Source organism: Austrofundulus limnaeus, unplaced genomic scaffold, assembly GCF_001266775.1.
Source record: "Austrofundulus limnaeus strain Quisiro unplaced genomic scaffold, Austrofundulus_limnaeus-1.0 Scaffold8, whole genome shotgun sequence".
Classification (NCBI taxonomy): Eukaryota; Metazoa; Chordata; class Actinopteri; order Cyprinodontiformes; family Rivulidae; genus Austrofundulus; species Austrofundulus limnaeus.
Window position 1 is genome coordinate 3447173 of NW_013952410.1, and position 13024 is coordinate 3460196.

The 13024-nt window shown below is 39.1% G+C and overlaps 3 protein-coding genes across 3 annotated transcripts in view; 2 read left to right on the forward strand and 1 right to left on the reverse strand.

Annotated features, from left to right (window-relative positions):
* p3h2 (prolyl 3-hydroxylase 2) overlaps nucleotides 1-4814 on the forward strand; it is a 61789-nt gene extending 56975 nt beyond the window's left edge. The window contains exons 8-15 of the mRNA XM_014034693.1: nucleotides 899-1070; nucleotides 1160-1287; nucleotides 2305-2400; nucleotides 2540-2690; nucleotides 3287-3404; nucleotides 3487-3562; nucleotides 3912-4052; nucleotides 4372-4814. Coding sequence (XP_013890147.1) covers nucleotides 899-1070; nucleotides 1160-1287; nucleotides 2305-2400; nucleotides 2540-2690; nucleotides 3287-3404; nucleotides 3487-3562; nucleotides 3912-4052; nucleotides 4372-4464 — 975 coding nt within the window. The 3' untranslated portion in view covers nucleotides 4465-4814. The remainder of the gene's footprint in view (nucleotides 1-898; nucleotides 1071-1159; nucleotides 1288-2304; nucleotides 2401-2539; nucleotides 2691-3286; nucleotides 3405-3486; nucleotides 3563-3911; nucleotides 4053-4371) is intronic.
* A 1916-nt stretch (nucleotides 4815-6730) lies between these two features.
* On the reverse strand, nucleotides 6731-10354 carry ccdc181 (coiled-coil domain containing 181). Its single transcript, XM_014000366.1, has 6 exons — nucleotides 10210-10354; nucleotides 9522-9626; nucleotides 8148-9119; nucleotides 7870-8016; nucleotides 7457-7611; nucleotides 6731-7109 (listed from the first exon to the last, which is right to left on the reverse strand). Exons 2-6 carry the CDS (start codon nucleotides 9621-9623, stop codon nucleotides 6938-6940), a joined length of 1548 nt encoding a protein of 515 aa, XP_013855820.1. The 5' UTR covers nucleotides 9624-9626; nucleotides 10210-10354; the 3' UTR covers nucleotides 6731-6937.
* Nucleotides 10355-11255: 901 nt separating this feature from the next.
* cpox (coproporphyrinogen oxidase) overlaps nucleotides 11256-13024 on the forward strand; it is a 6234-nt gene continuing 4465 nt past the window's right edge. The window contains exons 1-4 of the mRNA XM_014000373.1: nucleotides 11256-11928; nucleotides 12017-12160; nucleotides 12296-12406; nucleotides 12526-12667. Of these exons, the coding sequence (XP_013855827.1) occupies nucleotides 11364-11928; nucleotides 12017-12160; nucleotides 12296-12406; nucleotides 12526-12667 (962 nt within the window). The 5' untranslated portion in view covers nucleotides 11256-11363. The remainder of the gene's footprint in view (nucleotides 11929-12016; nucleotides 12161-12295; nucleotides 12407-12525; nucleotides 12668-13024) is intronic.

The following is a 13024-nucleotide window of genomic DNA, read 5'->3' on the forward strand; positions in this document are numbered from 1 at the left end:
GGGAGTGTCAAATGGCTGTTTTACTTTGTTTTAAGAGACATGATGTCAGAGTTTTGATTTAGTTTTTGGCGAACCAGTCCACACGTCTCGGGTCAGTATCAGTTCTCCTGCTGACTCAAAGGAGGCTAACATGGTAACAGGTGTCCCCGTGCTGTGTAGCACNAACACAGGTGGAAGGAATGATTCAAACAGGTAAGATGATTTGAGATAGCATGCTGTTTGTTTAAAGTTATGTGTGGTGAGAGAAGCTGTGTTTTCTAATATGAACATCGTGAATCACCTACATGGAACACAGAAAACTGCATCAAGAAGCATTGTTAGCAGAAAAAGAGATAAGTGTGTGGAGCTGAAACAATTCTTTGAGTAATTCAAGTACCTCGATTACCAAAAATCCTCAAGGCAAGTTTACAAACAAGTGAACTCTACAGAACTCAGTGAGTAAACCTCAAACTTTGACCTATTTTACTTACTCAGCTTCTAACATAAAAGTTCACGTTCAGTTTTACAATCTGTAAAATTGAATTTACGGCACTTAAATTTTTCTGTGACGGTTGAAAAATGAATCAATGACAGAGTGCTTTTAATTAATGCACCTTCAAACCTCACACACATAAAGCTTACAGAGCTTAAACTGTATAAATCAAATATAAATTTTTCTCTGATTGGAGCAGGGTCATCAGCAAGTTCACAATATTAAATTAATAAGCTTAAGTCGTTACTGCAAGACCTGATCTTTTTTTTTTGTCCAATTTCTTGATTAATCACCAGAATCATAGATAGAAAACAAGATTACTAAAACAACTACAGCCCTTATAAGAGTGACTTTCATCATGTTTTTCCACAGTAACTGGGAGGGACCAAAACAAAACTAAAAGAAACGCCACAAACAACTTTTCAAATTAGCAACATGTTTTTTTTTTACAATTTTAATGCCCGACTGATGTTTAAAATCTTGATTTGTGTTTTTATCTGTCTCAGGATTCCATCCGGCACTGATGGTTGGATGGAGTATGTTCCCATCTCAGAGAAAAAAAACATCTCTGCTGTTGTTCTACAGCAGCTCAGAGAAGGTAACCCTTGTTGCTACTAAAGATGAACTGAATAGGTGTTAAACAGTTGACAAAAAAATAATAATAATTTTACTGATACATGTGTGTAGGTGGCCCCCTGTTATTTGACAGTGTGCAGCTGGTGCAGAACTCTTTGGCCCTGAACGGGAGCCAGCGGGTCCTCTTGGATCATGTTATAGCTGAGGAGGAGTGTTCTGAGCTCAGAAACCTGGCACATGTGAGTACATGACACAGTTCAGATGAAATAAAGACTTAACTAGAGAGATTGCATTTCCTGCGAAAACGCTAATGTGAATGCTTCTTCATGAAAACGTAAGCTGAACACTGCTGAAATAGAGCTGAAAAAAGTAGAAAAATGCAAAAGAATAGCTAAAAGAAGCTAAAATTAACATAAAATAAGTTAATGTAGCAGCCACAAGTTGTAATTAGCACCCAAACAGTGGAAAAAAATGTAAAATTGGCACAAAAAAAAGCATAAATGTACAAAAAAGTGTCAATTTTTAGTAACTAAAACAGCCAAATTTTTAAGTWAAATTGTTCAAAAGTAGCTGGAAATTCTTTAATTAGCATAATGAAGCATAATGAGCTTGAGGTTGCAGAACTTAGCAGAAAAAAGTTATATTAGCAACAAAAACTGTGTATTTAGTTTAAAAAAGCTAACTTTAGCTAATAACAGCTAAAAATTATCTGAAGTTGCAGCAAATAGATGAAAATAGCAGAATGCTCTATAAGGAGCAGAGTTAGCACAAATTAGCAGAAAAAGGCACAAAAAGATGGAAAAAACAGAAGAATAGCAGAAAGAAGCTGAATTTTAGCTGAAATTGCAGAAAATACCTAAAATTAGCAAAAACGTAGCAAAAAATTAAGACGGGAAGTTAAAAAGAGCAGTACCAGACCAAAAGGTGTAAGGATCTGTAAAGATTTAGAAACATTTTAAAGGATTTTAAGGATGTTGAAAACRGCTCCATTCATTTTCAATGGCAAAAAAAGTGGCTAAAAAATGTGAAATAGCTGAAAAAGTAAAAACTGCTGAAATACCAAAAGTCATAGCAGGATTGTCATAATTGAGCTGAACGTTTTGATGTATGAATTGTTGAAATAGAACAAAGATTGTGGAACGAGTTAGATGCCAAAAAACATATGGAAGAAAAAATKATCTCAATTGTGTGAATGCTATGAAGCATTCACACAATTAGTTCATTGTAAAATGTGTGTGTCTTTTTTTTTCTTTCAGGCTGTCACTATGGCAGGAGACGGTTACAGAGGGAGGACGTCTCCACACACTCCCAATGAGAAGTTTGAAGGAGCCACAGTGCTCAAGACTCTGCAGGTACTCTGACTGTCAAACAAGGTTTTGACTTGTCCAAATCACTTTCAAAAAGGCAACAAACTTGTTGCAAAAGCACAGAAAGCGTTAAATCGCTGGGACGATGATGACGTCAGACAACCTTTTTTTTTAATCGCTGCAGTACGGCTTCGAGGGCAGAGTACCGATGCAGAGCGCTCGCCTCTTCTACGACASCAGCGAGCGAGTGAGACGAATCGTCGAGTCTTATTTCATGTTGAACTCGACTCTGCACTTCTCCTACACACACCTGGTGTGTCGGACCGCCATCTCAGGTTGGAAACTCGCAGGACAAAAACTGTTTAACATTCATTTCAAGTGGTATTATTGAAGTTAGTRTGTTACATTTAGACTGAGCTTATGAATACATTATTGTGTAATTATTTGTGAGTATTCGCAGGTAATCAATAATTAAATTGTATCCAATGTCTCAAAACTTGAGAATTTGTTAGTTTCTCAACTAACCCTTGTTATACTCTTATGGATTTTTTTTTGCATATTTTAATAGTTTTATATATTTATTTAACCCTCAGAAGGTCCTTTAACTTTGTGACAGTAAGTGTTGCTTAGAGGAAAAATTGACCACCTCATAACTGAAATAAACCCTTTATTTTATACGATAAATATGGAATCAGAAAACATAAATAATAGAATTTATAAAGGTTGACTTTTTCTCTAAGGAACACTAGAGTTTACGAGAGCATTTAAAATAATTTAAAAAAAAGAATTTCCACAGGTTTTTAGGCTTTCTCAGGAACGATTGCCTTTAAAAAAGAAAAGAAAAAACACAAACAAAAATAAGTGTGGCAAATATTTTTCACCATCAATCTCTCTAAGTATTGATGAAATCATGTTTGTTCTTTTGTCTCAGGCCAGCAGGATCACAGGAATGACCTGAGCCATCCCATCCATGCTGACAACTGTCTGCTGGACCCCGACGCCCACGAGTGTTGGAAGGAGCCTCCAGCTTACACCTACAGAGACTACAGGTGTGGTGATGCTGAGCTCCTCCACTCGTCTTCTTGTAGTCCGCTGTGCTGATGGATCTGTTTTCATTTGTACTTTTTTCAGCGCACTGTTGTACCTAAACGGAGACTTTGATGGAGGGGAGTTCATATTCACAGAAATGGATGCTAAAACCGTCACGGTGAGATAATTACTCTTGAGTAGTCAAATTTAAACGCTCGCTAAAAATTCAAGAAAAGAAAACAGAAAGAGATAATTAATTGCTCAAAGATTGCTGAAAAATTCCGAAATTCATTTTCTTGGCTTCGGTGTCGGCCAGCTGTCGTGGGAAGAATGTGACAAATGGAGAAACCATAAAACTATTGCACATTTAAAGTACTACCTTTGGGGTCTGATAAAATGTTGACGAGGGCCAGATTTGGCCCACGGGCCTTGAGTTTGACAGACATGAACTACAGTCAGGAACTGGATTCGAGTGAAGTCTTAACATTCAGTTACTTTTTTTGTTGTGTTTTTTTTTTTTCGTTCAGGCGTCAGTGAAACCGAAGTGTGGCCGGCTGGTGGGTTTCTCATCAGGGGGGGAGAATCCCCACGGCGTGAAGGCCGTCACCAGTGGGCAGAGGTGTGCTGTGGCTCTGTGGTTCACTTTGGACCCGCTCTACAGGGAACTGGTAACTCAATTAACCTCATCTCTGTGTGTGTGTGTGTGTGTGTGTGTGTGTGTGTGNGTGTGTGTGTGTGTGTGTGTGTGTGTGTGTGTGTGTGTGTGTGTGTGTGTGTGTGTTTTTGATGTAAAATACAAGTTTTGAATCTTATCTAAAGATTTTTGTAAAGAGGGGCTTGTGGAGTTACAATAAGGAGGAACTCAGACCAAAGCGTTGCAGTTCCACTTTATATAGACCCCAACTGAATGATTTAAATGTGAAAAAGCATATGTCTCCTTTAATTCTTGTTCAGATTTCAACTGTTTTTTTTATTTTTGTCTTTCAGGAAAGACTACAGGCAGACGAGGTGATCCAGGCTCTAGACACACAATCTATTTGGGGTCAAAGCATCAACATCAACCCCAAAGATGAGCTGTAAGATGTCGAAACATAAATCACCTCCAACCCTCCTCTCCAACGAAACTATCAATTTTATTTTATTTTTTTAATAATTTACTATTTATTAAATGACCTTTGGATCAGAACGTTTCTATTTTTGTACTGATTGAAGTGCAGGGTTAATAAGTTCGTGTTGCCAGTTTKATGTCTGTAGTTTTCTCAGAACTTGTGTTTACCCCTCCATCTTTTTGTGTTTTCCCTCGGTGACAGCCTTTGTTGTGGTGTTTTGTGCGATCCTAATGAACTGTGAAGACGACGTTTCACTGTTTGTGTTTGTTTCTGCACTTTGTATTTTTTTAAATGTGATTAAATAAATAATACAAGAACATTGTACAGTTTTTAAAAACATCCTGTCACCAGCAGCACTGTCACATTTATTATTAACATTATGTTACCGCTTTTTACATTTCTGTGCCAGTAATAATATTTTCAAAGTAGACGGTACACTGTCTGCCTTTTTTTTTTAAGTAATACACTAAATACACTATTTGCTAAAATGTTCTCTTTTATGTGCCAAAGTATAAATCTTAAAAAAAAGCAATATTAGCTATTTTTGAGTCTTTGTGTTGTGTGTAATGTTGGAGCAGAAAATAACTATTCTTCATTTAGTGATTTAAAGACATGGTGAGTGTGTTTATGTTTTAATTTATGTGTTTAATATTAGACAGCTGCTGTCTGCGTTTATTATGAAAAATCTATATTTTTCATAAAAGATGCCAATCATTCCTGTTTCAAGGAATACATTTTGTACATCTTTTGTTTCTTTGTATTTGTATTGATGATGATGACTATGCACTGTAAATCCAAATGTAAAAGTGTGATTTTGGTTTTTTTTACACAAATTTAAAATAACTAGAAATTGTCAGCTTTTTGTATTTAATTGTGAAATGCTGTAACACAAAAGAAATTTATGGGTACATGCCTATTAAAACAAACTTTCTATTGATAATGGTGCTTTTCTTTGTTTCATTTCCACGTTTAAGTGTCGCAACTGAAAAATGAAATTAAGTTAATTCTAATATACTGTATGTAGTTACTTTGACAGAAGGCAGCGGGTATTTATTAAATTAGTAGTTTCCTGACATGCAACATAAAGATATATTTTCTTCTGAGCACTTAAAATGATAGAGTCAATAAAGTTTGTTGTTCTAACTTTATCAATTTTATAATGCAGTTCCTGTGCTGTATTTATTAATTTCAGATAAACAAGAATAATTTAAAACATCACAAAATTGTGTCAATGAAAAAAAAAATTCACTAAATAAAGTTAGTCTAAAAAGCATTAATGGGATTCAACATTATTTACTCATGTAGCATGCCGCATGTACAGAATATGTTAAAGCATTAAGTATGTGCATGTACTATAATTCCATATAGATTTGTATGTCTGTAGTCACAGCAAAAACAGGAGTGTTAAAATTTCAGTGTTAAACTTTTAGGTGTTGATTTAACACCCTCTAGTGTTATTTKAACACTTTCTGAGTAAATTGACACCCAGTGTTGGTGTAAGCACAGTGTTGATTTCCTCAGTGTTTTCTTRACACTGGACAGTGTTAAATAAGCTCCGCCCACAATTAACGGTGTTGTTATATGACACCATGCAGTGTTGAAAGCAGTTTTCTGAAAAGCCCCGCCCTCTTCCACCTCATGTCAGACAGACCAGCATTTACCCAGCATTCCTTGCTGAGAAATCATGCAGAAATGATGTTTTTGCATGTTTATGACTGTTAAAGAAGTTTAGGAGAGTAAAAATTAGTTGTTCTGGTTAGTTTTCTAGTTCAGTTTTATCAAGCTGTTCAACTTTAAGTTTATGTTATWGGCCAAAAATCGACACCATGAGTGAGAGGTATGTCCTGGTGTGTGAAGGGTGRCTCTGCTGTACATTTATAACAACTCCCCAAGCAGCTCAGTTTCTTTACAAAGCTCATCTGCCTCTGCTCTATGTATTCTGTCCCTTTCTCATAGCAGTATAGTGATCATTTTGTCAGCATTTTAGGTCCATAACAACCAACCAGTCTGATAGTGTGAAAGAAATTCATACATAAAGTTTCAGGTATATTATAATAAATGCCAAACACTTCAGTTTTTACACTGAAGCTGCTGGGTGAGGAGCTCCGTGTAAAATAAAGTTCAGCTGACACCACACAAAATATTATTCATAAAAATGTCACCTAATACATTGATTAAAATATAGTTTCTGTTGTTTTGGTCATTTATCTTGATTTATTTACACTGGGAAAATGTCACTGTGGTGCACTTCTTATTTTTTTATTTGTTTTAGTCTTTCAAAATATGAGTTTACAGTACAGAACAAGAAATCAAACCAATCTGATAAACAAACCAGAACTAAGATTTTACAGCTGGTCTTGAGTTTCAGCTGATGAAAATGATAAAAGTCATTTCGGTTTGATGGGAGGCCTGTGAAGCGACAGGAAGAGTTGGACCTGCTCGCTTCAGAAACGATAAGCCAGCTGTTCTGTGAACCTGAAGGGTTCGCTGTCGTTGGCCATACACATCAGGTCCTTGATCCGCCGAGCGCGCCGCTCCTCCAGCACAAAGCGACGGGACTGCTCTCGAGCCACCTGCTGCTCCGCTCTCTTCTCCGCACGCTTCCTCCTCAGCCACCTGAGCAAAGGAAGATCAGTCAGTGACAGGAGGTCCTCGTATCACCAGCTTCATTAAACTGGAGACATGTTCTGGTTTGCCTGGTGGCTTGCAAATACAAAAATATTACCAACTATTTGCTTTCCAGATTTGTCTATGATAAAACAGATTGTGAGGGTTATTTGGTCACTCACTCTTACTGCAACTCCAAAATCCAACTCAAAAGCACTGATATAAGATTCTCTCTCATTATTCACTCTAACAATATTTTCAAGAAAGACTCTATTATACTGAGGTTTGAACAAATATTTTCTGATTAAGGTTTCATTACAAGTGATTTTAACTAAAAACAAAAGAACGAAGCTCACAGTTTGAAGGCGTGTTCACACTCCTGGCGGCTGTGCAGCAGRTAGCTATCCTCCTCCACTTTCCTGAGCTCCAGCAGCTGCCTCTCCTTCTGCTGCTGCTCCCGCTTCCTCTGGAGCCACGACTTGAAGGCCTCCTCCGGGTCATTGGAGTCCCTCTGAGCGAGTACAAAACAAATTTATATATATGTATCAGGTCTGTATCTTCTTTAGAGCCTTATAACTATTAAAGTATTGTAATTCTTGTAGATGGGGTCAATAGATTATTTTCATTTTCCCTGAGGCTGTGTGCTTTATCACTCGTAAAAAATATAGCCGAACATCTTTTTGTCAGACCACCTGCATGAAAGGAAGCGGACGTAAACACCCTCTGGTTATATTTATGGGAGTAGTGACAAGTGATGGTGTTTAATTACCTTACAGCTCATTCTCTCTATCTCCTGGGCTTGTAGGATCCTCCTCTCCTCCTGAAGCTGCCCTCTCTTCTTCAGCAGCCAGGATCTGAACGCCTGCTCATTCTCCTGCCTCTTCAGCGCCTCTTCCTCACGTTTCCTCTGCTCTGCCTGACCAGCAGATAAGAAGAAAACCAGTTATTCTCTAAGTAATCCGTCACCATGCCTAGAATCACTTTTAGGGGGATATTTTTTTATAATATATATATTTTGTAATCACACAAACTAAATGCATCACTTACCTCTTTAGCCAGCCTCTCCTTCCTCTCCTGGATCCTCTGCAGAAGCTCTTTCTGCTGCGGGGAGAGGCTGTAGGTGRCTTGGCAGGGGGTTCCTGTAGCAGACTGCACCCGTCGCTTGCTGTTCCTCCTCTGGTTGTCTCTCTGGCTGTGGCTGGCTGAACTGGGTCTGAGCCTGRGCTGTGCTGGGGGTCTGGGTGCTCGGAGGTGATCGACGCCCAGGTGGAAGGAAGACGAGCCGATGGGAAGTTGATGAGAAGAAGAGGAGCTGTGGATCTTTCCGGCCTGCTGCTGGAGACGCGGCGACGTTCGCAAACGGTCGCTGAAGCTGCTCGCTATAGGAGGGAGGACGCTCTGACTCTCCACCTCAGCCATGCTGACGAGGTCAAACTTCCCGTCCTTTTCCACGAGCACTTTGTTGTCTTTTGATTCTGGATCTTCCTCGCTGATGAGTCTTTTTTGTTTCTTGCCCTCCACACGAGGGGAAAGTTTCAGCTCTGACATCTTCCCTGACACCTCGCTGTCTGCATCTGCGACCTTCACTCTGTCTTTGGTGCCCTTCTCTTCTTCTGCCACGTCATCTTTGGCTTCTGTCTCCAGCTGGAGTGGAGACACCGCCAGGTCCACCAGCGCCTCTTTAAAATGAAGTCGCCTCTGTCTTGTCAAGTCTGGAGTTTCCTGCTGCTGTAGCTCTCTGTTAGCCTGTCGGATCTTATCCAATTTGTACTTCTTTTCCTCGTCTGTTTGGTCACCCGTCTCCAGAGGAGGTGGTACTACAGGAGGGGATTTACTTGGGCTGTCTCGGTCCGAGTCGTACTCTAATGGCTCCATTGGAGAGGGCCATCTCTCTTCTTCTTCTTCTTCCTCCAAATGGTCTGTTTTATGGCCTCTCTTCTGGTTTCTTTTCCTTCCTTGTTTTTTCTCATCTTTCTCCAACTCCTTGTCGATTTCTGCCTCTACGCTTTCATCAGAACCCTGTGTGGTAGATGAGGGCAGATAATGCATTACTTAGGTTTTAATGTCGGTGAACCATCACCAATCACTTAGCTGGTTATAGTGATCTGATGTGATAACAGATATGTTTGTTGGCTCATCAATATTGCATCCAGCGGYGGTACAGTGAAGRTATGCCACTGTATGTCACCAGCATTGGTTTCACATGCGAGCAGCGGGATGTGCCAGGTTGTGTAACTCAACACTATCAACTGTTACACTTGTGCAGAACTCTGAGGGTTAGTGACACATTCAGTACACAGTCTACAGTAAGGAGAACTAGATTCAAAACATGCAAGAAAAGGAAATGAGATCAATGAACTGATAATTAGAGATTATGCAATTTGTGTGTCCAGTTTTATTGTACACTAGAGCCAGGCTTACCTGGTCCTCGCTGCCACCATCCTCACTGATCAGCCAGTCCAGATCCTTTTCAAAATCGTCCTCATACTCCTCCTGAGGTTTTGTGGAAGCAACCTCCATCATTACCTGAAAAAAAAAAAAAAAACAATAAAAACACAAAAATGAAAAAATAAATTTCATAACTTGCTGAACATGATAGGGGGAAATAGGATAATGTTGTGCTAATTTATCAAAACCTTTTTGAAAGTAAGTCAGGCATTTTGTTGAAACTAATTGAATCTACTCCAACTTTATGAACACAGAATATGTGTGATTTGTCACCATCTGTTGGCTACAAACAGTACTGCACCTCCGTATTTACTTGTTATTGTTTTAAATCAGAAATTAAATTCAGACCTCTGAAACCACATTTGGTTGTGTTCTTTTTTTTTGTTTGTTTTGATTTTTTTAAAGAAAAAACAACAACAAAAACAAAAAATATATATTATATTTGTTTTGGGGTTTTATTAAATTGTTCTAGTCCAGCCTGTATCTTATGTAACTCAATTATTTTCATATCAGTTACAGTGAACAGACACTGGCTTCTAATATGTTATCACGTACATAACTGAAGTGGAAACAAACAGCGTGCTGGACAACAAGATTCAACACCATGTTTTACTTCAATATAACGGTTTGAATAATGCTTTTGTTATTGTTATTAACTCACCAGCAAGGCTTCCGCTGCCTGAGTATTTATTTCCGTGTAGTTGGACGCGATACGAAATTTAAAATAAACAAATGTCGGAGTGTTTCGTAATTATATCTAAATGGCCCACATTCTGTGTGTCAGTCTGGGGAGCAGCGCCTGCGGACATAATCTGCTCCAAGTCAGCTCTAAAAGGTTTATTAGGCCTGTCGTCATAGTAACCGACAACACGTTTTTACCAGCTGCGCATGCGCTCATCAGTAACTAATAAAACTAAACGCTAAAATACACAACGAAATCCCTATGTACACAATGGAAATGAGAGAAATGCAATGTGGTTGATTCTTTTGTTTATTTTTGCGATATTGTGTGACTTTTTTTTTTCAAACTAAAAATGTTACTTTTAACATTTTAATAAGAGAATGTTTAAATGTAGGACAGAAAATGTTAACATTGTCAAATTTCGTCTTCGTGTCAATATTCACAAAAAACGAGAAATAAAACATTGAGCTTTGACCCTTAAAAGAAAATGTAGGTTATTTCTGACTTAGGTAGTATTATTAAAATTAGGTCATCAGAGTAGAGTTGCAGCTAGTGAAAATATTATTATTTTTGTTTCAAAACAAACATAAAGCAAACACAAAACGTAATGTAACTTACATTAATTGGCCAAAAACGTAAGCTAAACGTTTTTTGGTTGTTTTATGTTTGTTTTGAAAGGGGTAGGTTGAAACAAAACTTAAAATTTTGTACCTCTTTYATTTTAGAAACATGGCCAATAATAGAAGCAACATAAAAATATGGTAAAGATACTTGGCAAAAAAAAAAAATTCATGTAGAAAAAAAAAGCATGACACTTGAATTCATCACCGTTAGACAAAAAATAAAAAATAAACGAGCAAATGTAAGGTCCATGAATGCATCATTAGTGTTTACCCGCGATGCATTCTGGGTTTTGAAGTTCTAAATTGTGGCCAGTTGTTGCTTCCGCGAACAGCTACGGACTACGTTACCCATAATACCGCTGTCAGAAGCAGCCGCCCCTTTTAGTTGACAGTTTTGAAACACCACTGATAGCACGTAGGCAAAACTTCTGATAATGTTGTGAGTAGTTACTACTTAAAACAGTCACTGTCTGGACGCACCGATAAACCAGCGAGTCTTTCTCCTACGGAATGGCGTCAATTGTCTTCTTTTCGGTAAAGAAAACTGCTCAGACTTCAAGACGGCTGAGTTCACATTTAAAGGATCTTGCTAATTCAGGAGACTCTGGGTGGTTATCATTCGCCACTCACAACACGTCAGCGTCTCCGTTTCCGGGAGCAAGATGGTTTTCCAGGGGTCCGGGTGTACGGTTCATGTCCCATGGGACCGCAGGCAGGTCCGCTGCAGGACGAACCAGAAGGGGAGCCCTAGCGCTCGGCGGAGCCGCGGTGGTAACAGCGGCGGCGGCGGTAGCGGGGTTTTTGGCCAACGCTGACCACTTCCAGCGGGCAGAGATGGCAACAATGGTCCCCCGAGCCGTCGAGAAGACGAAAGAAGAGGAGGGGGACATCGTGGAGAGATGCCGGGGCTTCATGTCTGCTCCAGTGACTGACATCAGTGTGCTGCAGGAAAGGAAGGAGGAGATGAGCACCAAGATGGAGATGCTGATCATGGAGACTCAGGCCGAGTTTTGTAAAGCCCTGCAGGAGGTGGATGGTGGGACATTCAAGGTGGACCGGTGGGACAGAAAKGAAGGTTAGAATTACACTAATTATGTTATTTTAAAATGACTTTACTAAAAATATAAGAATTAAATTACTCTGTTTTTTGTCTATTGTTTCAGGTGGTGGGGGAATCAGTTGTGTGATGCAGGATGGAAAAGTGTTTGAAAAGGCAGGAGTCAATGTGTCCGTGGTGTTTGGGCACCTGACCGAGGAGGCTGCGAAGCAAATGAGGAGCAGAGGAAAAGTCCTCAAAGGGAAAGATGGTGAATTTTGACTTTTTGTTCACCAAAACAATCCGTGAAACTCTGCGTTCATCAGTTCCTTTGATGCAAATACACTCAGATCTTCTCTCATTTGTGTCCAACATTTTTTTGTAATTTGCTTTCTGTTTCTTTCAGGTAAGCTGCCGTTTTGTGCCATGGGTGTGAGCTCCGTTATCCACCCGAAGAACCCCCACATACCCACAGTGCACTTCAACTACCGGTACTTTGAGCTTGAAGAGGAGGACGGTGAGTGTCAGTCCTTTACGACAGCGGTTGTGTCTTGGTGTCAGCGACACTGTTGAGAATGTGAATGAATGAACTCTTGTTTCCTTCTTCCTGATCTCTTTGTGTGTGTGTGTTACCAGGCACCAAGCAGTGGTGGTTTGGTGGAGGAACAGATCTGACCCCGGTGTACATTAATAAAGAAGATGGCCTTCACTTCCATAAAACACTGAAGGACGCCTGTGACAAGCATCACCCTCAATATTACCCAGACTTCAAAAAATGGTACATTTAAATCTGTTTGTGCGTGAAAACCCGTATTCATCTTCAGTACTGATTTTAGAGTGCGTTTGTGTACTTGTATTACAATGGGTGTATCCTGTCTGTTGGATAGTGATAAGAGGAAGTCCCTTCTAAAAGTCTTGTAGATGCAGAAAAACCGTTATGTCGTGTTAAAAGGCAGTAAATGAGCAGTATGGACAGGATGGGTGTGGCTTATCTGATGATGCTTTTTAAATGTAAATTTCTAYCAACTTTTTATAAAGTTGAAACTTAACATTTTATTTATTTATTTAGTTATTTTATTTTTTAGGGGTGCAACAATACATGTACCCGTATCGAACAGTGCTTTAGGTTCAATAC